This window comes from Monodelphis domestica, chromosome 5 (assembly GCF_027887165.1).
Source record: "Monodelphis domestica isolate mMonDom1 chromosome 5, mMonDom1.pri, whole genome shotgun sequence".
Classification (NCBI taxonomy): Eukaryota; Metazoa; Chordata; class Mammalia; order Didelphimorphia; family Didelphidae; genus Monodelphis; species Monodelphis domestica.
In genome coordinates this window covers 281,036,479-281,064,430 of record NC_077231.1, presented here as the reverse complement: position 1 = coordinate 281,064,430, position 27,952 = coordinate 281,036,479, and the positions used below count along the sequence as shown (strand labels likewise).

At 36.6% G+C, this 27,952-nt stretch overlaps 1 protein-coding gene across 2 annotated transcripts in view; it reads right to left on the bottom strand.

The window, feature by feature from the left end:
- ULK4 (unc-51 like kinase 4) overlaps positions 1 to 27,952 on the bottom strand; it is a 678,848-nt gene that overhangs the window by 403,534 nt on the left and 247,362 nt on the right. For both annotated transcript variants that reach the window (XM_007505056.3, XM_007505057.3), the window contains exons 26-29: positions 21,650 to 21,701; positions 21,452 to 21,546; positions 1,641 to 1,692; positions 1,401 to 1,545 (exon numbers count right to left, since the gene is read on the bottom strand). In XM_007505056.3, the coding sequence (XP_007505118.1) occupies positions 1,401 to 1,545; positions 1,641 to 1,692; positions 21,452 to 21,546; positions 21,650 to 21,701 (344 nt within the window). The remainder of the gene's footprint in view (positions 1 to 1,400; positions 1,546 to 1,640; positions 1,693 to 21,451; positions 21,547 to 21,649; positions 21,702 to 27,952) is intronic.

The window sequence follows — 27,952 nt, the reverse complement described above, 5'->3', positions numbered from 1 at the left end:
CTTGCTACATGTACAGTCTAGAAAAAGAAATTTCCTCATTCTTCATATATGTACATACCTCTGTGTGTGTGTGTGTGTGTGTGTGTGTGTGTGTGTGTGTGTGTGTGTATGTATAGAATGATGATAGAGAGACCAGACAGAGAGACAGACAGAGGTGAGGAGGGAAGGAGGGAGACACAGAGAGAAAAAGAGAGAGACAGAGACAGAGACAAAGAGAGAGACAGAGACAGAGAGACAGAGATACATACATGCATGTACTGTATTCACACATTCTGACTTCCACCAGCTCCTTTATTGTCTCCCAAAGAACTTGTAGGCCATGCTCCCTTTTGGCTCTAATATCCTTTTATCTTCTGGTTTCATTGAAAGTGAGAATGTCAAGCCTTACATGGCATAACTCCTCTCTCTAACAGTAGGTCTGCTTTTAGATCAGTAGAGAAGAGTCTCTCTCTTTGAGGCCGATAGCTAAATGTTTATACACAGGTTACATCCACCTTCCATCCCTCTGCCACTGTGACTGCACATGCACATGGAGGCCACACAGGGCAGAGGTCCATTTTGCATTTTCTATTTTATTAGTTTCCTTAGCCATCAGAATGATGACCCATTCAGAACTTAGCCTGGGTGGCCCATGGAAAGTAGCCGTACGGGGTCTAATGCTGGCTCTCCTTTTAAGCCTTTCCAGCATGGTGGAGCCTCCAGAGGAAGCACCAGAGACCTTCAGGCTCCATTAGTGTTTTCTCCTAAATCAGAGTGACTTACTCAAACATATTTCATGCAGCTGACCATAATCCAAATACAGCTATTATGGAGATGCTCATTATAAACATTCTTTATTGAGATTTCTTCTAAAACCAATTGCATCTAATGCAAGCCTCGGCCATCTGTTCATATATAGTATTCATACACAGAATTGTACTATTTAGGACAATTCAGGTACAGAAAAGCCTGGTATCGGAGCCCATAGTGACAACCCTCAGTTAGGAACAGTCATGAATACATTGAGGGCTATTTTGCCTTTCCCTGTCAAAGCTCTAACAGACAAGAGAGAGCTCGAAAACTGGAACCTTTAAAAAAGAAAAGTGCAACCAGAGGGCTTCCCTTTGGATCTGGGAAGGGCAATGGTCAGTTAGCACTGTAGCCTCCACCACCATGTTAGAGAACACAGACACCAGTGTACTAGGCCAATGGGGTCTCGAGGAGGTCCCTACACTACTTCTGGGCCTCCTTCCTTGCCTGGGAAATGGAAGAGGAAGACTAGGTAGATTTCTCAGTTCCCGTGCAGCACTGAAATACTGACATTCAGTTATTATTGTTACTTTAGTTGCACTGTTTAAATCAAGATGACATTTGGACAGGAGTAGATTTGCCATCTGCAGAGGAGCAGTGGAGGTACTTACTGGGGAAGCAGAACATCTCTAATCAGAGACAGAAGCTTGGTGTTGGAATCCATGTTCTCCTCCTTCTCCTCCGCCACAACCTCGTGGCTTACAAGCAAGGACGTGGTCTCTGACAACAACCGCAAACTGAAGAGTCTCCATTCCACTTAAAAGAAAACATGCCAAAAATGTGACCACGCTGACATCTCTTAAATACAAAAAGTGAATTTAGGAACGCTTTAGTGGAGGGGCTCTACTTACCATTCTGACTCTGAACCAAAGAGACCAAGGGTGGGAGGATATAGTCCACGACCTAAAAGGCAACATGATGAAGACACGGGCTCAGATCACTCCAGTGAAAAGGTGAAACCCACCTAAGCCCTAATCTGTAGTCTCTCTACCACCAGACACTTCAGTAAAAGGGCTGGCCTGGCTCCAAAATACTTCTAGGCTCTATTTAGAATCCCACTAGCCCAATCAACTTAGTTTACTATAGGGACAGTCATTCAGGACACAGATAACAGTAGAAATAAAAATATTACAATAGCTAAAATTTAGCACAGTCAATAAGAGTCTGCAACAAAGTTCACGTTATCTACTCTAATCTCACAAACACCTGTGCCCATTATTATCACCATTTAACAACAGCAACAACAACAAAAACAAGACAGGAAGAAATGAAATGATCTGCTTAGTCACCGAGCAAACACGTGTCTGAGACAAGGTTCAAACTCAAGCCTTCCTGACTCCAAGTTGAGCACTCATTATTGACTATGCCACCAAATTCATCATATACTCATAATTTATACCAAGAACACCAGTATTTGATGCACATTCTGGGTCAGAATATTAAACATCATAGGCTTATAGTTATGTTTCAGGTTACAAAGTGTCCCTCACCCATCTGATCTAGAGGAAAGAATGACCCGCAAGAGGCTGAGGGGGCAGAGAGCTGACTTGGACAACAGAGGATGGAGGTTTAAGACCCTTTCTTCTGCTTACTGTTTACATAACCTTGGACCCCTGCGCATTTCATTTTCCCATCTATAAAGTGAAAGTATTAGACTCCTAGGCCAGAAAGGTTTGCTCTAGACTTAAAGCCTATGATTCAAATGCTTGGACAAGTGCATCATAGAGCAAACCATATTTGTTCTGAGACAGTTTGTAGGAATTATTTTTCAAACTGAATTCCAGACAATTTAAAGGAATCAGATGACCTTACACTGTCATTCTCCCAAACAATACAATCAATTCGATTGGGAATCATCCCAGAAATAAGTAGTATTTCCCCTAATGCTGAATAACTTTCCACTTTCCACTCTATAACTTGTGAATCAATGCAACAGTAAATTTTTAAAGAATTTTATCTTCTGAGAGGAGTATTAATAAACCTGTAATTCTCATTTGAAGTATAATGTTAATCCTAAGGCATTGGGAATTAAAATCTCAAATCTGGAAAGATCCAAATTGGAAAACATCTGGATAAGTCATGATTTGGACTGCTTTCAGACTTCTACCACACTCAGTATCATCTATTTTTTAAAAATTATTATAGATCCTCTCCTTGGACTGGTTAGGTCAGCTGCCTAAAATACTATGATAATAAGGACATTTGATGATGGGAGAAAGTATTGTGCTATAAGAAATGATGCTCAGGATGGTTTCAGAAAAATCTGGGAAAACTTATATGAACTGATGCAAAATGAAGTGAGCAGGACCAAGGGAATAATCTACATAATTAAAGCAATACTGTAAAGACAATTGTGCATGAAAGACTTAACTCTAATCAATACAATGATCTATACAATTCTATAGATTTATGATGTAAAATTCTATCATCCTCCACCCAGAGAACTGTCACAAAGTACAAGATGAAGCATATTTTTATTTATTTATTTTCCTTGCTTTATTTTTCAGAACATGACTCATGTAAAAATGTGTTTTCTGTGACTTCATATGCATAATGGGTATCATATTTTTTGCATTCTCAATGAGTAGGAGAGGGAGTGTAGTGAGGAAGAGAATTTGGATATGAAAATAAAAATTAAATTTTATAAAAAGAAGACATTGTTATAAGTTCCATCTTCACTAAAAAAAAAAAAACAACCTATCTTCTGTTCACTACTATTGAAATCATCCCTAAATTCAACCAAATGTTTTACAAATGAGTGTCACTGTAAAACCTGAAAGTGCTTTAAAGAATCTGGATAGTTATAATTACCAGGAAAATAACTCAGAATGACAATTTGATCTACCTTAAAAGGTAGTTTGGACCACCTTTAGATGTGATGAAAGGTACTTTAAAAGGGGTGGGGCCACTAAGGGGGGATATGGGGGCTCAGGAGACAGAGAGCCAGGCTCTGAGATAGGAAGTCCTGGGTCAAATCTGGTCCTCCTGGCTGGGTGACACTGGGCAAATTACTTAACCCCAACTGCCTAGTCTTTACTGCTCTTCTGCTTTGGAGCCAATACTTGGTATCAATTCTTAAAGTTTAAAAAAAAATCCTTAGAGTTAAAAAAAGAAAAAGAACAATGCCATATTAGATGTATGACCTTGGGCAAATCACTTAACTCTTTAATTATATTTTGTCTTCCGTAAAATGAAGACTTAGCAGAATTACTGCTAAGAACCTCATCAGTTCGTTATAAGCATCAAACACTATGATGATGAACAGCTTCAGGGACAAAAGAAAGGACTAGAGATGTTAAGTCCAAAGAAAAGTAAAGACCTACTGCAGAGACAAGAAAATACTGTGGGTCAGGTCAAAATTAGGACACCAAGTTCGGAAAGATTGAGAAATCCAGCTTTTTCTTCAAGTGGGAGCAGGAAAAAAAAAATGTCTGATTAAAAATTTGAAAAATGAGAGACTGGAGTAGTCAATTATTCCTTTTCAAATAGTTTTAAAAGAGATTAGCACAATGAAAATAAATGAATAATTGATGAGGAAAGCAAAATTAGGAAGGAGCAAGGGATAGAATACTTAGAAACTTAAATGTGTTTAAGTCAAAAGAAACTGATATTATTCTCCTATAAATAGCCAAAGGAATAATAAGCAACTCATAGAGTTTTTACATAGGGGTATTAATAATTATCATAAACCTCAGTGAGGACATAGAAAAATAGGAGAGGACAAACATGAACTCTATTTTTAGTAAGACAAAAAACCCTGAGTATAAGCAAATGTAAATCAACAATATTATGTTTTCATCTTAGCAGATTCACATTACTTATGAATCTAAGAGAAGAAAATGTATACCTCTCTTAAAATAACACCTCAATTGAAAATATTTCAGCTAAAGTCCTTTAAGTGTCAAGTCACTTAATTTACAAAGACAACCTTCTTTCTGAAATACATTGCCAATAAAACTGCTGCTAAACTAGGATCAGAAGCAATACTACCCCATTGAAGAGAAAATGAGATAATATTTGTATAGCTCTTTGCAAACCTTAAAGGATTATACAAATGCTGGTTACTATTGTTATTGCTGTCATTATTGTCCTTGTTATTTCAAATTAGCATTTTGAAAGTGAACTATGTTTCTACAAAATATATCCTACAATGGCCATGAAAATTAAGAATTGGGTAGTGGCTGAAAAAAATGGGAAAGTATTTCAGGTTTTCATCATTCTTGTCTGGATGATTAGTTAGTCTCCTAATTGGTGTCTCGGCAGCTTTTCCCTCTTCAATTTATCCTGCTGAAAAATGTCATAGAAATAAAGCTCTGATGTGGCTGTATCTCCCCACTCTTCAAAAACTGTCAGAAGCTCCCTATTACCTCTAAGATAAAATATGAACCTTGGCCTGGCCTTCAAGGCTCAATACAATCAGACCTCAGATATATTGCAGCTTCAGATCTAGATCACCAAAGAAAGCAAATGTTACAATAAAGTGGGTCCCAAAATGTTTGGGTTTCCCAGTACACATAAAAGTTATATATATTTATATTTATATTTAGACTAAAGCAGTCTAGTAAGTGTGTAATAGTATTACATCTAAAAACAATATGTGAAAAGTAAAAAATACTTTGTTGCTAAAAGATGCTAACCATTGTAATGATTAAAATAGTGGAATATATAAATTGTTGGCATATAAAAGAGTGGATGAATAAATTGTAGTAGATATAAGAGTGGTTGTTAAATTGTGACTGCAGAAAATACGGTTTCAAGACAGTGTCTTGTTTTAAATCAAATATAAGGTGGTCGCCAGGGAAAAATTCCCAAATATTAAATGTACCCAAGTTAGCTGGGTTTTATAGAGATTTTAATTAATACAAATGAGGAATTAAAGAGAGAGAGAGAGAGAGACAGAGAGAGAGACAGAGAGACAGAGAGAGAGACAGAGAGACAGAGAGACAGAGAGAAAAGAGAATAATGAGAAAGGGATAAGCCGGCCCTGGCCAGCCCTGGCCAACCCAGGCCTAAGCCCTAAGAGAAAAGATCAGTCAGTTTTTAATCACTCACCACAAGATTTGTCCAAGCAAAGATTCTAGTATTCGGAGACAACAGGCCAGCTCCATCTCAGCTGACTCCACCAGCTCAATGCCTGAATCTGAATGTATCTGAATGTCCCTCCAGTTCTATCTGAGCTCCTATTTAAAGGGAATTTTCTCCTATGTCACTTCCTCTAAGTTCTTCCATCTACCAATCACAGTAGACGTTTTCCAAAGGACAGACCATTCTTAATTCACACCTAAGAAGTCTAAACTTTTGAGTAATTCATGCCTGAGTAAGTTCTCACCTCTTTGCTCCTTGTAAGTTCACAAGTTGCCTAACCTTTATAGGTACTTAGCACCCTTTTGTATTAGTTCTAAAAATAGGCACAGCTTAAGAACTTTTTGCCTTATTATAAGTATGGGTTTAAGTACTTTTCATTGTTCAGCAAAGAGTTTACAACTTTATCTTCCCCTAAAGTATGCTTAAGTAGGGGTGGAGTAGAGGTCTTCACACTCCTGATCTAAGTTCCTTCACTGTTTAAAATGGGGAATGGTCTTAACCCAACCTTATGAAGTAGGGTCTGAGAATTTTTAAGGTTCACACCATCATCTGTACCTTCAGTGAGTCCTAATCTTTTTGCCAATGGAGCATTTCCCCTCAATGTTGATGGCTGCTGATAGATCAGAGTGGAGGTTGCTGAAAGATGGGGTGGTTGTGGCAATTTCTTAAAATAAGAAAACAATGAAGTTTGCCATATACATTGACTCTTCCTTTCATTTGAATACTTAGAGGCCCCTGCAGGAACATTAATTGGCCTAATTTCAATATTGTTGTGTTTCAGGGAATAGGGAGACAGACTGGAAATGGTCAGACAGTGGAGCGGTCAGAACACACACAACATTTATCAATTAAATTCACTGTCACCCAGGAACACAAAAGATCACAAATCACCATAAAAGAGATAATAATAATGAAAAGTACAATTATAGGCATTATTTTGATGATATCTTGTATTTACTTATCTATATATGTTACATCTCCCTAGTAAACCACAAACTCCTAGAGGACAGAGATTGTTGCATGTAATTTTATCTCCCCAGCACCTAAAACAGTGTTGGCCTATAGGCGGCATTTAATAACATATAGTGAATTGAAATACATTTGACCATAATTAAACATCCTAGCCACCAATGCACAGGTACTGCGTTTCTTCAGTCATGAGCTATACCATGGCTCTGGCCATGTTGAGAATGAAGAGAGCTGACGAACATCTGCAGACTAACAAGAGGCTTTATAGAATGCAGGTTTCCTTATTAACTATTATATGCATTTATGCCATATGTTATATTTCTTTAGATACCCTCATTGAAAGGGAAGAGTGATTAGGACTTTCTCCCAGAGTATAAGGATATACGATGAAATTCTTTTACAATGTGAAAAAGTGAGAAAGAACTACTATAACATCAGATTGAGCTTTTTCATGTATTCATTTATAATGTGTTTTAGGACACAAGCTGACTTATGGCATATCTGGCTGTCATAGTACATCATGTCATAAATGCGTTTCTACCTCTATAGCTTTGATATTAACTGGTAACTACTGCAAAAATCATAATGAAACTGGAAAAAGAATGAATAGGGAAAGGAACTGAAAAGCCTCCTAAACTCAAGTCATCATTCTGTTCATCAGTATGTTAAGGAGTCACTAATTTGAAAGAGCCTGATAGTGCAGCATGGAGAAAGAGGGGAAAACTTAGGATGGCATCCAATCGACATGGCTCTGCCCACCAACTCAGTTTACTTTGTAAGGGGGAGATGGTGCATGTAACCCGCTGAGAAAGTGTTCCAAGGCTATACTTTGGTAATGTTGAGTTGCGTGATTCACTCTTCAGCGCTTTGCTCTTACAAATCTTTCACAGAATTTATGATTAATACACATTCTATTAAGATAAAATTCCACTGTGACCCTTATGAATCTTCTATACCCATGCACTGATGAGCTCTTTGTTCTATAAAACACCCACATTCATTGGCCATATCTCGGTTGATTTAGTAATAAACCAACATAAATCAGTCCTAAGGGATTTTAATCTCAAATATGACAGTGGCAGTGGTTTCCCAAATAAAAGGGTCAAACAAAATAAAAAGTTCAGCAGCTTCATTCAAGGACATGTCCTAAAAATGATCCTGTACTCTAGGTTTAAAGAGTCTAAAATTGAGAGGCATTCTGAGATATTTCATTCAAACCTTGACCTCTGGAAAGCTTATAGCTAACGTGCAAGAAACACTGGTCTCAGACTGCCACTATTGCACATTACTTGTAACAAACATAATAAGAGTGATTAGCTGAGTGATGTTAACAACAACTTTGGTCATATTTAAGAACAGATATTAAGAAATGCCTTTGAAACTCATTTACATTCATTTAATCTGTCAGATATGGATTAAAAACATATATGATATATTTCTAACTTTTAATTAATTTGTTCTTATGCAAAATCTTTTTATAACCCAAAACATAAGATAAGGTTTAAAGAACACTTGTAATGTTCTTTATGTTTATGTAATGTTCTTAATGTTTAAAGAAAAAAAAACTAAAAAAAAACTTTAGAATTCTGATTAATGCAATTATAAGCCACAATACCAGAGGAATAAGAAAGGAACATATTACCCGCCTCCTGCCAGAGAATTACTGGCCTTAAAATTGCAGAATGAGACAGATATTTTGGGAAATTGTTTTGCTGAACTATGCATATTTGTGGTGAGGGTTTTTTTTCCTTTTCTTTTTTTATTTGTTCAGTGGAGGGAGCAGCAGAAGAGCAAGATAACTATTTGATATATGTGTGTGCATATTTAAGTGTGTAAATATTCATATATATGTAAATATATATATTTAATTAAGATAGTATAACATGCAAAATCCAGAGGAACTGCATGTTGGTTACAGGAGGGGTACCAGGGGAGGGCTGGGAAGGAACATGAATCTTGTAACCATGGCAAAATACTCTTAATTAATTAAATAAATAAAAATGTCCAAAATAAATAAATAAACAAACAAACAGATAAATAAATAAATAAATAAATAAATATGACAGTCTACTGCCAGATGGAACCTTAGAGATCAACAACTCTAATCATTCACTTTATAGATGGGAGAAATGAGGTTCAAAGAATGATAGGCACTAACTTAAAATACTTGTTTTAGAATTTCAAAATCATGTAAGTTCAGAACCTTTAAAATAACAATTTAATTGTTTTGTTCAAAAATTCTTATGAAAAATTATAAAAACAGTTTTAATTTGGAAATAAGACAGCTCTATTTTAAAAACTTATGTATTTTAAAAATTTGGTCAGTTAGTCATAGCTACACTGATTCACTTTAAAATGAAGGTTTTATTTCCAAAGTACCCAGTGACTTCTAGAAACCCTACATCTAAAACTTCATTATTTCTATTTCCAGTTCAGTAAATGTACACTACCTTGAGCCATTTACAAACTCAAAAATTAATATAGTAATGATATACGGTTCAATTCAAAACTCCTCAGTATAATTTATGAACAATAATCTGCAATGAAGTCTCATATTATCAAACACTAGAACTGCCTTAACTTTTCTTATGACATTTTAAGTCCATTATTAGCATAATATGCCAGCCAGAGGCATATACAATTTTGGCCTGAAAGGACATTAGGTAAAGCAAGTTATGTTACTGAATTATGATAAAATCAAGGTTCTCCTAGAGAAACAACACACCATAAATTCTCCTTTATGTTTCTTATGTATAGAAAGCCCACACACTGGAATGGAATGGAAGCGGGAAAAAACATTTAGTCTATTGGAGTGATTTACTTAAGTAACTCTGAGCCTCAGCTTCCTCATCTGTAAAATGAGGGATTCAGACTAGATGATTTCAAGTCTCTTACATATTTAAATCCTATAATGGTTTAAAATAGTGGAAGTACTATGAGATGATTTACTGGAGAAGAAAATGGCAAACCACTCCAGTATCTTTATCAAGAAAACTCCATGGAGAGTATTAAAATGATAAAAGATATGATATTAGAAGATTGGTCCCTTAGGTCCAAAGGTGTCCAACACTAGAACAATTAAAAATAGCTCCAGAAAGAATGAAGTGATTGGGTCAAAGATAAAAGAAAACTCAGCTATAGACGTGTCTGTTGACAAAAGGAAAGTCCAATGCAGTAAAGATCAACATTGCACAGAAACCTGGTATCTAAGACTTATTAATCAAGGTAAGCTGTATATGGTCAAACAGAAGATTAAATGTCTGCATCTTGGATAATAGTGAATTTAAAAGGATGAAAATGGGTGAACACACTTCAGGTGATCACTACCTGTACTACTGCAAACAAGAATCCCTTAGAAGAAATGGAGTAGGCCACATAGTCCAAAAGAGTGAGAAAAGTAATAGTGGGGTATAATCCCAAAAATGATAGAATGATATCTATTTCAATCCAAGGCAAATCATTTAACATCCTGGAAATAAAATTATACTCTAGACACTGATGCCAAAGAGTTCAGAGTTGATCAGATCAACAAGAGTCTACAACATCTTCTAGAAATAGTACTGAAAAAAGATGTCACACTAATCATAGGGGATTAGAATGCTAAAGTAGGAAATTAAAAGATAATTGGAATAACAGGTAAGTTTGGTATTGAAGTACAAAATGAAGCAAGGCAGAGACTGATAAGAGTTTTCTCAAGATAACTCTCCATTTATGTCAAACAATTAATTGAATGTATATTTATATATGTAGCATATATAAATACACGTGTAAATATGAATTATATAGAATCATATATATGTATAGCTTACATGTATATTGTTTGTGCTATATACATATATGTGTGAAAATTACATACATAGCTCACTTATATTTGTTATTACATTTGCATTAGTGAGTTTAAGGTTTTGGTTTTATTTTCTATGTAAAACTTATGCAATTGTGTTTATTGTAATTTTCAAAAAATTTTTCTCTAAGTTTGATGTTAATGTACTATAATAGTGGTACAATATTCTGTATTAGCTGATGAGAGTAGTATTTTGAGTTTGATGTTTGCATGGAAGTTATGTACATCTTCTGTTTTGATGTTGCTTGTTGAGTTTTTGCTTGTGTTTGACAGTTGTACTTCTTCATTATTTAATTCCTTTTTCCTTTTCCTTGTTAATATCCCTAGAACAGGTTAGTATTCTTTAGATTAAGATAGTTGAGTATAGGTCATTTGTTATTTGGAGTAGATATCTTAGTTTAGGTAATTGGTAAGTATTTTAGGTTCTGCACAAATGCCAAAATAATGTTTTCAACATGATTTAGGCTTTGTGTAAAGGGGGGATTGTATTAAGGAAGAGAAAAGACTGCATTTTGATTGACAGAGACATGTGACACAGAATCACATGGGACTCTGGGTCAAGATTCCAAGCAAGGAGGTTGGAGGAGGTTTTTGTTCCAATTGCCAGCAGTCATTCTTTTTGGAGCAGAAGTAGGAACAGGAAGTTTGGCTGGTAGCTGCAATTTCTACCATACAAAGATACAACTGGTCCTGGTAGATATATCACCTGTGGAGAGACTACTTCAGCCAGACTGTAGGGCACCTGGACTGGAGAATATAAGGAAGATTCATCTACTTGGCAGGGAGCTATTGTTACTTTTCCTCTTGGACCTTGGCACATCCTGGACTCAACTTTGTGAGATACTATTTATGTGGGACTTAACTTATTTAGCTTAGGAAGTTAGCCAATAGGATAGTTATTAGGGGGTTAATTTGGGGGATAAGATTTAGAAATTTCTCTTCTCCTTGTTACCCTCATTCCTATCCCATTCCCCATTAATAAACTCAAATTATTTATGTTTACCTCTTGTGTCTTCCCCTTAAACATCCTATAACACAACATAGTACAGGAGACAGCTACAAAAAAACATCCCAAAGAAAAAGATAAACAAGAAAACAAAATGGTTGTCTGATGAGGCTTTATAAATACTTTGGGAAAGAAGAAAAGTGAAAAAAAGAAGGGGAAATATGCAAAATTCCAGAGAACAGAGAGAAAAAGGTAAGAAGATTTTCTTAAATGAACAATGCAAAAAAATAGAAGAAAATAACAGGATGGGAAAGACAAGGGAGCTCTTTAAAAAATGGAGATATGAAGGGGATATTTCATGGAAAAAATGGGCATGATAAAAGAAAAATAGTAGGGACTTGAAAGAAGTAGAAGAGATTAAGAAGGGTTAGAAATAATATACAGAATAACTATACAAGAAAGATCTTAACATCACTAATAATTATGATAATGTAGCTACTGATCTTTTAGAGCCAAATATCCTTGAGAATGAAGTCAAGTGGATTCTAAGAAAGCTTGCTAACAATAAGGCAAGAGAAAGTGATGGCATTCAGCTGAGCTATTTCAAATCCTAAAATATGATGCTGTAAAAGTACTGTAATCAATATGCCAGTGAATTTGGAAAGCTCAACAGTGGCTACTAGATTTGGAAAAGATCCTATTACATTCCAATGCAAAAGATTGAACCAGACCTCTCCAGGTTATCAGCATGGTAATTTTTCACTGATTGGATATAAGCACAGTAATTCAGGTGGAAATCAGCAATCCCTCTGACTTAAGTGAGCTAGAAAAATCCTTCCTTAGCTTGGGAACTCCCAGGCCCCCTGTTTCCCAGCTTCAGGGATATGTTCGACCCTAAAGACACTCTTATTCCAAATATCTTGCCCTTCTCTCATACCGTTAGACACAAAGTAAAGATGGATCAGACACTTACTGACTGCATGACTCTGGGAAAATCACAGCTTCAATTTCTTAATCTGTAAAATGGGGATAATAGTAGCATCTACCTCAGAGTTGTTGTGAGGATGGAATGAAATATGTGTTACAAACCTTCAGAATTATATAGATGCTAGTGCTGCTGCTGATGGCCTAAGGACTCAAAAAGTTACCATGTTGTTTTTCTCATTTATTTTTGAACATGGTTAAAGCATTTTGAAGCTGACACAAAGCTGAGAGGAACAGCTAACACACTAATCCAAAAAAATCTCAACAGTGTAGGATGTTGAGATGAGCTAATATGATGAAATCTCCTAGAGATGAATATAAAATTTTAGACATGCTCAAAACATTAATTTCTTGAGTCTAAGTTGAGGGACCTATAACTAGACAGCAGTTCATTTGAAAAGGATCTGGGAAAAAAAAGAAAAAAGAAAAAAGATCTGGGGTGTTAGTATACTGACAGCCCATGATAAGTCAGTAGTGTAACATAAAATCAAAACTAAACAAAACAAACAACAACAACAACAAAAAACAATAGTATGCAATCTTCAACTACATTAAGATGAATGATCATTTCAAATACAACTGTCCAAAATGGAACTTGTTATATTTCCCCCAAACCCATCCCTGTTTTTATTAAGCACACAAATGCTAGTTGACTGACTAATGTCACACATTGACACCCCTTTGCCCCCAAACTTTCAGTATCTCCTTATGGCCTCTGTGACAAAATATGCAATTCCCCTTCTGTCATTGAACTCATTTGGCTCCCATCTATCCTTCCAGTCATATTCTCCATCTTCTCTCTTCACATATTTTCTGTTCTATCTAACTCTCCTGCTAGCTCCTCCTGTACACAATATCTCATCTGCCACTTTTATTGAAAAATGGTTCTCCCCCCTAAAACCCTCATTTCCTTTACTGCGTAGCTCTAAGCACGATCACATCAAGGGGGGCCTGACCTGATTCCTTCAGTGATGAGCACATCATCCCAGTAGATTTACTTTGTATTTTCTTGTGCATACGTTATATTTCCTTCCCTTCACGCGCTTTTTACTCTTTCCATTAAACTATAGGGCCCTTGAGAGCTGGGCTGCTTTGTTTTCGTGTCGACCCAGAAATTTTTAACTTTTTTGTCAGTCATGGAGCCTTTTGGAGTTCTGGTGAAGCCCATGGATTCCACATCAGAGTCATATTTTAAGATCACTGAAGGAAATGCTTATTTCAGGGAAGGGTTTGTGAAAATAAACATGTCATTTTTCCTCAACATACAGATTCACGAACCCCCTCAATCTATCCATGGTCGCCCAGTGGAATCCAGCACACCAGATGAAGAACATCGGGCCTAGCCAAGTCCACCGAGTGGGCACTTTAGAGATGATGGCTGAACCAGGCCGAAAGGGAGCCAGGAGCACAGGCCTAGGGAGGTGAAAGCCATCTGGAATTTTGAAAGTGGAAAACAAGCAGAGATACGTAGACATATCTATATAGATAAAAACCTGTTTCCCTGAATGAGAATTCATATTCAGTGTTTTACAAAACATCTGCTCCTGCTAAAATATATCACTAATGCTATTAAGGGAGAAATAAAAGATTCAAGCTCTAAGGAATGACAAAAACAGTATTAAAAAAAATGCTAACACATAGATCAGACATGTGGCATGAAGAGAAAGAAAAAGGCAAATCTTTGAAGGACAAGAAAGTAATATGTGAAAATCAGTACAAGAAAAACAATGAGCAAAAGAATAAGGGGCTAGGAATAAAGAGGGTTGGGCTCTTCCATGAGCTTCCTGTATAATTTTGAGTGAGTCACTTACACATTTTGAGCAAAAGTTTCCCTAGCTATCTAATGATAAAGTTGGACTGTGTCTCAAGGGTTCCATTTAGACCTAAAATTCTATATGTCTAGCATGTAAAATTATGCGAATCATCAAAAATATGTGAAATACATGTAGAATTTAGCCTTCTTTGACAATGTCAATACTTCATGGTTTTTAGCATGTGTATATATATATACACATGCAGGAGAGGGAGATGCATCATATACCCAGAATTATATTGAAGGTGTAAACTATCTAAAAGAAAAACATTTTAGGATACTGTTTGCCAATAAGCAACAAACTCTTCTTTTTTTTAAACCCTTCATTTCTGCCTTAGAATCAATACTGGGTATTGGTTCCAAGGCAAAAGAGTTGTAAAGGGTAGGCAATGGGGGTTAAGTGACCTGCCCAGGGTCACACAGCTAGGAAGAGTCTGAGGTCAGATTTGAACCCAGGACCTCCCATCTTGGGTCCTGGTTCTCAGTCTACTGAGCTACCCAGCTGCCCCCAGCAACAAAGTTTTAATTAGTTATTGAGCCATTAGTTAAAGTCTGTATCTACCCTGTATGAAGAAGAGCACAATTTTAACAAACTATCGAAATGACATTTTAAAAAATTTTACACTTAGTTGTTGCTCAATTTTTTATTATCTTGGTGGGTCTAAATTATTGTGAGGAAGTAAAACTGTCAATTCTACTATTTCTATATACTTATAACTTCAATGTGGCTACATATAGCAAATAATGTAAAAATAATATGAACGTCAAAGACTATACAAAATAGATAAATCAACACTGAATCCTAAATCGGCAAAGCCTGATGCACAAGTATTGTCTATCATCTAGTCCTTCTATTTCTGATTGAGTCTGGTTCTCTCTGAACGGCTGTCTATCCCAGGCAGCTATCTACAGACATTAATGAAGGAGGCAGAAATAGCAGGAGTTACCCGATTAAAGGGAATGTGCTGATGTCTGGGCTTACAGCTCATCTGCATCTAGGAGGCTGGGGAGGATAAGGAACACTTTCTGCTTCGCTCAAACTCTTGGGACTTGGAAAATCCTAAAACCCTGCAGCCTGAGCTGGAGTTCATCTCTTACAAAACCCCTCTAAGGCCTTGTGGATCTTCCTGAATTAGATCCTAATCCAATTGAGAAGCCACCTCCCACTTGTGGTTCTGTCCCTCCTCTTGGCCCCATCACTCAGGCTGAGCTCTAGACCCCTTCTGTTTCTGTTCTTCTACATCAGAAACCAGGAATCTCCTCCCACTCACTCAAAAAAATCAGGAGGGGTTCAATCATCCCCAAGGACCCTGCTCAGTTGCTGCTCTGACCCAGACAGGGCTTAGAAGCAGGAGGGGAAAGAGATAGTAAGGAAAAAGACTTGTACAAGAATATTCATAGCTGCGCTCTTTGTGATGGCCAAAAATTGGAAAATGAGGGGATGCCCTTCAATTGGGGAATGGCTGAACAAATTGTGGTGTGTGTTGGTGATGGAATACTATTGTGCTAAAAGGAATAATAAAGTGGAGGAATTCCATGGAGACTGAAACAACTTCCAGGAAGTGATGCATAATGAGAAGAGCAGAACCTGGAGAATATTGTACACAGAGACTGACACATTGTGGTACAAGAGAACGTAATGGACTTCTCCAGTAATGGCTTAACAATGTCCCTGAACAACCTGCAGTGATCTATGAGGAAAAAAAAAAAACTATCCTCAAGCAGAGGACAAACTGAGGGAGTAAAAACACCGAGGAAAAGCAACTGCCTGATTACAGTGGTTGAGGGGATATGATTGAGGAGAGACGCTAAATGAGCGCCCTAATGCAAATACCAACAACAGGGAAATGGGTTCAGAGCAAGGACACGTGTGATACCCAGTGGAATTGCATGTCGGCTAGGGAAGGGGTGGGGGTGGGGGGGTCAGAAAAGAAAATGATCTGTTTCCAATGAATAATGTATGAAAATGACCAAATAAAATAATGTTTAAAATGGAAAAAAAAAAGAAGCAAGAGGGGGCAGAAGTAAAAAGGAAAGTATGATGACCAGTTTTAACCATTTCTCCAACTTTTTTCTTTTAGTCTGTCATTTTGTAGAATTATGGGATGGATCCAAGTGAGCCTAGGCAATGCATCTTCCAGCTATTTGTGTCCTTGTGAAAATTCACAAAGAGAAGACTTTTACGTTGACCATGAACTGAGAAAGTTAAAGTACGTGGAAATTTTTTTTAAAAAGGATCCATTTAAAAACAAATATAAGAAGCGTAATGACCAAAAGAACACTGGTTTGAAAATCAAGAGACCTGGACTCCTGATTCATGGTTTATTAAGTAGAAGCACCCTGATTTACAAGGAATGTAAAAAGGTAGTGTTTAGATTGGCATGGTTCAAATGACCAAATGTCAAATGGATAATGGATCAAATCATCAAATATAGTTTAAGTAAGTGAGTTAGACTTTTAAGATAGCTATTAATCATGTCTTTAAATATAAAACTTTAATGTCACAAAGAAAATGTTTACAGACTAAACTTGACAAGACTCAAAAGATCACCTACTATAGTCCTGTCCTTCTAATGCTTTCTTTTAAGGAATGATAAAGCAGTCTCATTTCTTTTGAGTTTATTTTGAGACTACTAATAATACAGATAGAATCATCTTAGAAATATCTCCTCCAATTGTTATGACTTGATTTGACAAAAATAAATGTCTACAACATATTCTGTTCTAACCAACTTAGTTTTGATAATCTACTCATTATTTTCTGGCACCAGGTGTCCAGTTTTAAGACCTACAAAAGCATAAGATTTTTATTATCTCCTTACTATAAGCAGGAGTTAATAGTAAAAAAGTTTCTCGGTTGGTTGTTCAAAATTTTCCATGGAAAAAATAATATGGGGGTGGAACATCTGTCAATAGGAGCCAATTCAACTGATCATATGTGGTACTGGCTCTGTCCCTAATCAGGTGCATGACTGGCCAAACTACTTCATTGTCTGGGCCTCAATATCCTAATTCATCAAAAGAGGTTTGGGGGGCATGTGGTTAGGCCAGAATAAATTCAGTTCAAGAAATATACATGAAGCCCTTTCTATTGCCCTATTGGAATCTGGAATCTTGATCATCACTAAAATTCTGTGATCTATCATCATGATCTACTCTACAAAAAGCACTCCAGAAGAGGCATCAAGCTTCTGGAGGAAAATGAGTTTAGAGTTCCAACCTAGAAGATGAGGAACATATCTCTTCCCTAGCTCTCTTCCAAATCACTGACAATCGATCCTATGGTCAGAGACCATATGGAATTGTTACTGTTCAGCCATTTCATCTGTGTCCAACCCTTCATGATTCCATTGGGGTTTTCTTAGCAAAGATGCTGGAGGGGTTTACCATTCCCTTCTCCAGATCATTTTATAGATGAGGAAGCTGAGGGGAACAAGGTAAGTGACTTGCAGGCTCCCCCAGCCAGATCTGCACATAGGGAGAGGAGTTTTTCTGGCTCCAGGCTGTGCCCCCTCATTGCCCTAATGTAAGGATGCGCAAAGGGAGATGTGGAGGGCTGTTGGAAGTACAAGAGTAAAGAGTCGCAAATAGCCAGGTTTCCTGTTGCCTTAAACTGTTGAAGGCCCTTTTCAGGCAGCCTGACTTGCTGGTAAGCCTCTTTTATTCTTTTCCAAGCCACCAAGATTGAACTCTGTCCCCTCCTGTGACCTGTTGCTTGTAAGCAGGGTTTATTTACCTCCCTGACTTTTGTCTTGCCACTGGATTTTGGATGACTCTCGAAGGGACAGGAAGGCTGACTCCTCAGGGGCACATTGCCTCATATAATCCAGCTCACATATAAGTCAAGACATCACCCCATGATGCTACAGATCCTCTTCGAAACAAAGGACAAACAAAATTTAATACCCAACCAGAGCCATGCCACAAATTAATTCTGTTGCTCTGCTTCCCCTCACCGAGGGAGGACCTTAAATTTAAAAATGGTTCAGTTCTACAGAAACATACAAATCCACACATTTTTGTTAACAGAAAAGACTACAGTGAAGTGAAGCTGTGTTTGAGAGGAAATTTGGGCTCAATCCTGGCTCACCTACCACCACTAGTGCCCAGGTGAGCACCATAAGGCAAAGAAGAAAACAGAAGAAATAGGCCTTGGGAGAGAAGAAACCGAGGCTGGAAGTAGAGAGGCTGGCCCCACTGATAGAGGAAGGGTAGACATTCATATCCAAGGGGCATCACGAGTCAAGCAAACAAAGAGCTAGGGGCTCTTTACAACTTAATAAACATTTCAATCCCATAATAAAGGTGCTAGCCTTCTGCAGATTGTGAAATAGAAAACATAGCATAACGAAATATTCAGCAGACTGACCATCAAAACCAAATTGTTCAGAAGTAGGTAATAGGTAGAATCCATTCTTGGACTTAATTTTTTTAGCTATTGTGGAAAAAATATTTGGGATAGATTAATTTGTCTAATTCTTCTAATATGGAGATCATCTTTCTGCCTTTTTCTCCTTTCTTTTTTTTTCAACTGATGGCCATTCTGGGAAAATTTTTTAATAAAAACAAAACCAGTCTGATACTTTTTACTGCTCTCTAAATCACACTAATTGTTCCCGACGTTATCTAATTAAACTATCCTGAAATCTGGGAACAATCTGAGAGAAGCACTTCTGGTCAATATGAAGGATATCCTTTAACCACTTCTGTAAAATCAAGTATTGCTTTGGATCCTTTAATATGGCTTACTTTAACTTTTCAAATGGCATTTACTATGTTCCTTTATCCACAGGAGGGCATTTATATTCATGGATTCCAGTCATGTTCCAGAAGAGGTAATTAGATGATATCCCATGAGTTACAGCATTCTAAAAATATTTTGTATGCATCATATAAGATGAAGCAACAGTTTTCTCCACAATAATGCAGACTGTATATCAAATAATTAGTATGCCAGAGACTCTTCATCTGGTAATAAACTAATTAAGCTTCAAGTTAAATGGAAGACATAGTTACTGAAAGAGTTTCCAACTTAACTCATTAAATTCAAGACATTTTTCATTAAGGCAGCATATTTAAGACAATAACTGGGTGACTAAAGATTCACTGGAAGAAGGAGGTAAGAATTGCTATGGCAATGAACAAGGAAGGTTGGTGATAATATCCCACATTCCAAAAATAATTCTTCCTAATCACCAAAATAGGGCTAGGAATTGGACTTTTCTTTCACGGGTAGAGAGAAATGCCCAATCAAGAAACTCCCTCTACCAACGTAGAGGTATCAATGTACCCCTTCTTTCTACAATCAGTCTTAGACAGATTCTTCAGAAACCAATGCCATAAGTGAGGCCCAAGGGTCAAAGAGCCACCATGTGTCAGAATGGGGCCTTGACACTGGCTCTTCCCGTAGGGGAGGACTACTCTCCATCCACTCTAACCAGATTGATAGTAAACATGAGTTTATAAATATATATGCCACTTTACAGATTATTATGAGCTTTCCTCATTTTAAAACCACACAAAAATGGCAATGAAAATGTTACAACCTTTCTGAAGAAGTAAAATCTAAGACGCAGGGAAAGGCAATGAGATAACCCAATAAGGCAGCATTTCAAAGAAAGTAAAGAGAAGTAACAATTAAAGGAAGAAAAAGAAAATCAAAAATGGACCCAAAAGGTTCTTAGTCAAAAAACATCCCATTTAATATCTTTTATATCCCATTTCTATAGATCTCAGCTAGAACTAGACAGAGAAACAGAAAAACAGAAGAAGCCCAAAGCATCTGGAAAATCCAGATGCTAGCAGAATAGATTCTCTTCCTAGGCTTATCTACCAAAAGGGCATATATCCACATTTCAAAAAGTCTTAAATACTTTAGAGCTTTTTGTTAACAGCAAGAAGGTCTAAAAGTATGAGACTGGGTCACCATTCATCACATCCTCCTCCTTCTTCTCATCTTCATCATTGTCATTCTAGAAAATGCTGTTTTTCTAAAATACCAAGATGAAGAAAAAAGTGAGAGACAGAGAGAGAGAAGAGAGGGAGAAACAGAGAGACAGAGAGAGAGAGAGAAGAGAGAGAGAGAGAGAAGAGAGAGAGAGAGAGAGAGAGAGAGAGAGAGAGAGAGAGAGAGAGAGAGAGAGAGAAGAATGAAAATGTGGACAAGAAAGAGCTTGATCAATAGATTAAGAATTGTGAAAACTACCAAAGAGATATCTTCAAATATATTGGTAGGATGGAAGTTAAAATTAGAAAGATTTAAAGCATTAGTGTGTCTCCCAAATTTGGGGGAACAAATGTTGTGGAACAGTACCTAGCACATAGTAGGTATTTAATAAAAGCTTGTTGATTAACATTACTAATATTTAAGAATAGATAGTTTAGGAGCTATGTATTCTTCTAAATCATACCAAGAATATCTGTAGTATCAATGGGCAACTAAAATGCCCTGGCAAGGCTAAGATTTTAGCTAGCGCTCCTATAAAAGAGACAGGAGACATTATAATCTGGTAGTTTGCTTCATCTTTTGCATACACTGCTTTTTCTAAACTGAATTTCCCTAGCAATATGCATTTTTGTAGACCTCAATCATCATTAATTTCTCTAATTCCCAGTTTTCACAAGTTCCTATAAAGAACAATTAATGCTGCTGGCCACAGATTAGAGGCTAAATGTTATTTATGGAATATTAAATGAGTATAAGAGGGAAGGAAGCTATGAGATAGAATGAGAAAAAGGGTTCTGTAAACTCCAAGAGAGAAGGAACACATCTTACTCATTTTTATCTCATCTTGTACCACATAGATTGTTTTAGAGGGAAATCAATAAATGTTTGTGGAATTTAAATCCAAAAGTCCCATTATAAGCTCCAGCATGATCCAGAACACACTAAGACTTTTTTTTAAAATTTATGACACAATCCTAACTTAAAATTACATCACATGGAAATCCTGCAACCCACACCACTATGAGGAATGTACGCAATGAATAAACTACTTTTTCAAAAATTGTCAGAATTTACCGTAGAACGAAAATATGTCAGCAAGACTGGGTGTTGCGTTACTGCTTCAAAAGCTAATAAAGTAATCTTGATCAATTCTTCGGATGCTGTTGGACCTGGGAATAAAATAATCATTACATGTCTGTTATTGTGACACAAAATATAGTCTCAAATATACTTTAAGTGAAGAGGGGAAAAGTGCCTTCATTAAATACTGACCTATGGCTCCATCTATATTGGTCTCTCCTGAATCTATAGACTTAATATGATTCTGTAAAAAAAAAACAAGTTGAAATTAATATCACTCCCAAAATATCTGTGATTAATGCTGATCTTTCCTATTAAACAGTTCCCTGACAACATTAAGTACTATCCACATGGATAAATGTTTAGTTTAATATGCTATACTACCCAGGACCACAATATATTTCTATACACATATACATATATACATATCTATACTTTTTGGGTATCTATAGTATACTATTCAGGACCATTTACATATACACATATAATATATACATATGTGTAAAGCACACATATGTATCTGTATATATGTGTACATGTGCTGTATATACACACATATGTGTGTATATCTACATTTATAAGTATGTATATATAAAATATTAAACTTCTGAATACAAATTAAGTGTAATGCTTAGAAAAAAACACACAAGTAAGAAATAGAAGAACATTTGCCTAAAATAAAAGTCTAACTTACTGATAAGTCATTAAACTATTTGGAGTCTGACTCTCCTTAAACAAAAGTTGGCCAGTATATAGAGAAAGCTCTGAATCCCTAAGTTATGGGAATAGGTATATGAGCAGAAATCATAAATGAAGATTAAAGCCAATATGCTGAAAATGGCAGCATCAGGCAGAAGTACAAATACATTTGAGACTCTCAAAAGCAGTCTATTGAGTGAGACAATATTTAGCAAATGTCCACCGTCTGCACAATTGAGCACCAGGGGCTATGAGATTTTTTTTCAAAAGCCAATGATAGGTATAGGAGTTGGTAAGATAAAAACATGATGCATAAAAAGAAATCATAAACTTTTAATCTACTGAGGCTTGAGGGAATTATGAGCATTTGCCTGAAAAGACTCTAGAACCAATGAAGAAGAAGCTGAGTGGGGATGGAGGAGACAGCCTATGCTGCTTAAGGAGGATATGAATTTTAAGTTTAAAGGAGAAAAGGAAATGTTGTAGTAAAGAACTACAAAAATCATCCTAGGTAAGGGAAGCAGGTGAGTGAAGGATCAGGGACAAGATGTAATGATGGAGGTTTGTTTGAATGGAAGGAGTTCCAAAACTAAGAGCTAACAAGTGAGAATAGTTAATAGAATAGAAATTGTGATTATCTGTAATAATAAGAAAGGATTACCAGGAAGAATCAGCAATATCTAGTTCAGGTTGCAGACCACAGGGAGGGAGGTGGGACTGAGCAGAGGACAGAAAGACGTCTGCTCTAACAACACCACTGACAATAAACATCCTTAGAAGCAAGTATGAAAGCTCACAACTGATGTTCTCACTCCTCCCTTTAAAGAGGATCCTCAAAAAGTGGAGCAAAAACAAAGAACAATCTTTTGCATTCCTTTAAGGAAGCTGCAAATAGGAGGTAAATACAATGGTTATTTCCACTAGCCAACAGGAGCTTCCAGAGTGACACAGTATTTATGCCCCAGGTACCACAAGATTCTTCAATGGCCCCACTGAGAAGCAGAGAGAATGAAATATTAATGATTTGGGACAAGTGAATGCTAAACTGGTATTCCTAATGTTCTTCTGTCCTTTAATTTATTTCTACTCTTCTGATTCCACTTTTATGCCAGGATGTGACTTTCATGAACGATAGAAAGGACACACTACTGATTTCTAGTTGCCAATAAGGGAGCAATCACGTCCACAATTTATTTTGCCATCCATTATATTTCACTAAGTTAGGATCTAAGAAAAGAGTATGCTGTAAATAATACTGTCGGTTTATACATGATATTTTGGGGCTTTGTCTTTTTCTGGTTTGACAATCTACTAAGTCAGAAATCATTGAATGCTCTGGTTTAATATAATAATTAATCCAACAGAGAAATAACATTTTTCACACTCATATGGCAATACTGTGAGTTATTTGGTAGTTCACTTTATTTTTTCTTTCAAACAAGTTTTATTCCTATGCATACCAAACCAGTGGGGTAGAGAAACTAGGCAGCAAATGTTGGATTTAGGAAGGCTTGGGTCTTCAACACACACTAGCTGCATGTACCTGGACAAGTCATGAAGGAAGTGGTGCAATTTTCTAAGTCTCTACATTATAGAACTGTTCTGCATGGTCAAGAGCATTTTCTCACCATGGAATTCCCTACACAAGTGAAATCACAGACCCCATATAAGTAAACAAAATGGATTTTAATTTTTCCAAACAAATTAGAACAGTTTAAGGGATCTATCAACATAACTGAGTAGAGAGGACACAGGAACAAAAGTTAACATTTCTGGGTTCCTCCCTTTGTTGCTGGGTAGTTGTAACTTCTGGTGAGATAGTTAACCTCTACCTCATTTCTATCATTTCCAAAATAGAGCTAGTAATACCTGTTCTACCAACCAACAGGTTTAATGTAAGGATCAATTAAGTTAATATCTGTGAAAGCACATTAAACAGTCTAAGGAGCTAGTTAAAGAAATGCTGAAACTTCATCTCCCAAATTCCTGCTGGTCATCTTGACCTGAAATGCTTACGGCATCCCAAACATAAATGAGGAAAACACAACTCTGCCTTCTCCACAGCCTTTTCCACAAAGCTACCCTTTGGGCAAACTTCTCTATTACTATTGAGGATACCACAACCCACCCAGCAATTAAGGTTTACATCCTTCAGATATGCTGGGCTCTTCTCCCAGCAGCTACAAAGCCTTGTTGCATTGACCTCCCCAATCTAGGTCCTTCCTGTCTTGCAGGCTTTTCATACTGGATTCCGCTCCAGGCTCTACCGTCCAGAAACGCTGGCCAGTTTCCTTAAATGTGATCCTCCATCTCCTCTCTCTATGTCTTCGCATCTGCTACCACCCAAGACTGGAGCGCTAGACACTTCCCTCTACTTCTTAATTTCCCTGAATTCCTTCAAAACTCAGCTCCAATTCCAGCTATTCCAAGGAGTCTTTCCAGTCATCCTCAGTAGCGTACAGCTCCCTCTCTCTAAGTCCCTTCCATCTTTACTCTGTATATATCAGATATATTCCTAGTTAGTTATTTCATGTCAACTCCGTTAGACTTGTAAGCTTGAGGGCAGAGATGTTTTAAGCTTTCTTGGTATCTAGTTCTTAGCACAGGGCCTGACACTGTCAGAATTTAATAAACACATGAATTGATTTGGCATATCAAAAAAAATTGCAAAGGTCCTTGCACATTGGACAGACTCCATGTGAAAAATTTATGAGAGGGTATGGACAAGCATCACAAGAATGGGTAGGCACCGATAGCTGTCGGGGAATAGGACTACATTCACTGAAATTTTGGCAGATTGTCTGTTGTACATCCTACTGGAACAGAAGGCAGAGGCCCAGGGATGGGATGTCCCAGGTTCAAATATGGCCTCAGGCACTTCCTAGTTTTGTGACCCTGGGCAAGTCATTTAATCCCAGTGGTCCAGTCCTTTCTGCTTTTCTGCCTTAGAAGCAATGCAGAGGATCACTTTTAAGGCAGGAGGTAAGGGTTTTAAAAAATAATAATAATAATTGCTTATATTTATAATCATTATTTATAAAGACCTATCCTATAATCTCTATTAAAGTTATATGAAATCATAGGAATATTTTTTCTTTTTTTAATTTAAAAATTAGTCTTTCTGATTGGAGCTGGAAATTCTATTTTCCCTCAAAACTTAAATAATGCTGAACTTTTGGAGGGTTCCAAGGAAAAATCAATCATCTCTTGCCTGTAAATTAATCTAACCAGAAGATGAGCAAATATTCCAAAAAGGTCTTTTCTATCTCATTAACCAAGCAAAACTGTGAAAATGTTAATCATAATGAACACAATGTAGTATATAGCATTATGTCCCCCAAATGTCCACAATGTCAAACTCTTTTATTAACCAACATAGTCTAACTCAAGTCCCTAAGAACTATACTTACTCATGTTAATACACCTCCTAATATTTTATTGTAAAGATTTCAATTAAATTCAACTAAAGCAACATTTATTAAGCACCAACTATATGTCAGACACAGTACAAGGGCCTGATAATTCAAGGACTAAAAAGAAACAGCTTATTTTCTAAAAGATATAAATGAAAAGGATGAAAAGAATGTACTTTTTTGAAGAAAAATCTGTCAATACTTAGGGGATCTATAATAGTTTTAAACTGGTGATAATATTCTCATGGGGGCATTACAAGTGTAGGAGTCACTTTTTCAAGGACAAAGAGGCAGAAGATGGGGCACTGAGCTCAGAGAACAGCTGTCACTCAGCCAGTCTGGCCAGAATGTGGCCCAATAATGCCATGCAGGACTTTAAATGACAAGCTGAGGAATATATATTTCATCCTACAGGCAATAAGGTGTTTGATGCTGCAGTGTGAGAGTTTTGTCTTTGGAGGGCTAGGAAAGAACACAGAGAACCAAGTATATGGGCTGAGGGGGTTTGAAGGGAATTCTCCTGTAAGGATGTCAGTTAAAAAAAAGAGTCATGTATTAAGCATAATTCATGTTCCTCCTTCTCCACAGGGACTGATAAGAGTACTTGAAGAGGGCAAACTCACAGCTACTTTTAAAAAAAAATGATTTTTATTTAGTTATTTAAATATTACCTAGTAACATAAAAATTATATAAATCATTTCTAAAATACTTTGAGCTCAAAGTTCTTTCCCACCTACCAAATCTTCCTCTTCCTTAAAAAGACAAGCAATTTCATATCAATTATGCATGTGAAGTCATTCAAGGCATTTTTCCATATTAGCCATTATACAAAAGAAAACACAAAGTAAAATGGTATGAAGAAAAAAAGCAAAATAAAGTCTACTTCAATTTGTATTCAGAGTTCATTAGTTCCTTCTATAGCAGTGGATAGCTTTTTTTTGTTATGAATCTCTTGGGGTTGTTTGAATCCTTGTATTGTTGAAAATAGTTAAAGCATTAAAAACTGATGATTGTAATATGTTCTCCTTGTTCTGCTCAATTCATTTTTTATCAGTTCATATAAGTCTTCCCAGGTTTTTCTGAGATAATACAGCTCATTATTTCCTTTCTTTTTATAACTTTAAAAAAAAAGTTTTTCAATTACATGAAGAAATAATTTTTATAATTGTTATCTAAAATTTTACAATTCAGATTCTCTCCTTCCTTTCTTCCCTTCCTCCACCACAAGGAAGTAACAGTTTGATATAGTTTACATTAGTCCTATCATGTAATTCATAGTTCCATATTCCTCATGCTATGAAAGAATATGTAAATCACAATACAAAGAAAAGTCATGGCGGAAATGAAGTGAATGATGGCATGCTTTGATCGGCAATCAGACTCCAACAATTTCTTCTGTGGCTGTGGATTCTTTGCCACCACAAAAAGCTGCTGTAAATATCTTTGTACAAAGATATTTTTCTCTCTTTTCTTTGATCTCTTTGGAACCTAGTAGGGATATTGCTGGAACAAAGGGTCAGAGTGCATAGCCCATTAGATATAGTTCCAAATTGTTCTCCAAAATGGATGAATTAGTTAACTACTCTACCAACATTACATCAGTATCCCAATTTTTCTACATCCCACACTCCCAGCACTTACCATCTTCCTTTTCTGTCATGTTAGCCAATCTGATGGGTATGTAAAGATTAAAATTAATATCCAATACTCCAAGTATTATATTTAATAATATTTATTAAATATTTCTCTTGAAGTACAAGGAAGTAAGGCTAGCAAAAAAAGCAAGAGCCACTCCTTCCTCCTCCACATGGATCCAGAGAGCCTGAATGGGTGGAAACTCAAAGTTCCATCCACATTAGGAGACACACAAACAGGAAAAGGAAAGGAGGATTATGGGAAATGTAGTCTCCAGGGTTCAAGATTTTAAAACAATACATCCTCCCCTGTGATCCTTTGGGAGACCAGTCTCCCCAATGGATCATTAAAATATAACTCACTTATAACTTGAACTAGAAGTATGTACAATTATTACAGTTTTTAAAGGAAAATTACAATAATTTGGGGCAAGAGGAAAATAAAAGGGAAATGGAACAAAACCAATAATAGGTGCATTGACAAAAAGCCAATTAGGGCATAAGAGTGTACATTCAAAACAAAAGCATTTCAAACCCCCCTCCCACCAAGGTTCGAATTCGCCAGATCTCAAAGTTCACTCTGGATCTTCTGGTACAGTGTGCAGTCTCTGCAGGCATCTTCATGGTGCCTTCTATATTCTGGAAGGTAGTCTCTTGTTCTAAATTTGGCTCAAATTCAAGTCAAAGTTCATAACAATAACATAGTCCCCCCTGAGGGAAATAATAATACAAGTATGAAGTATTTATT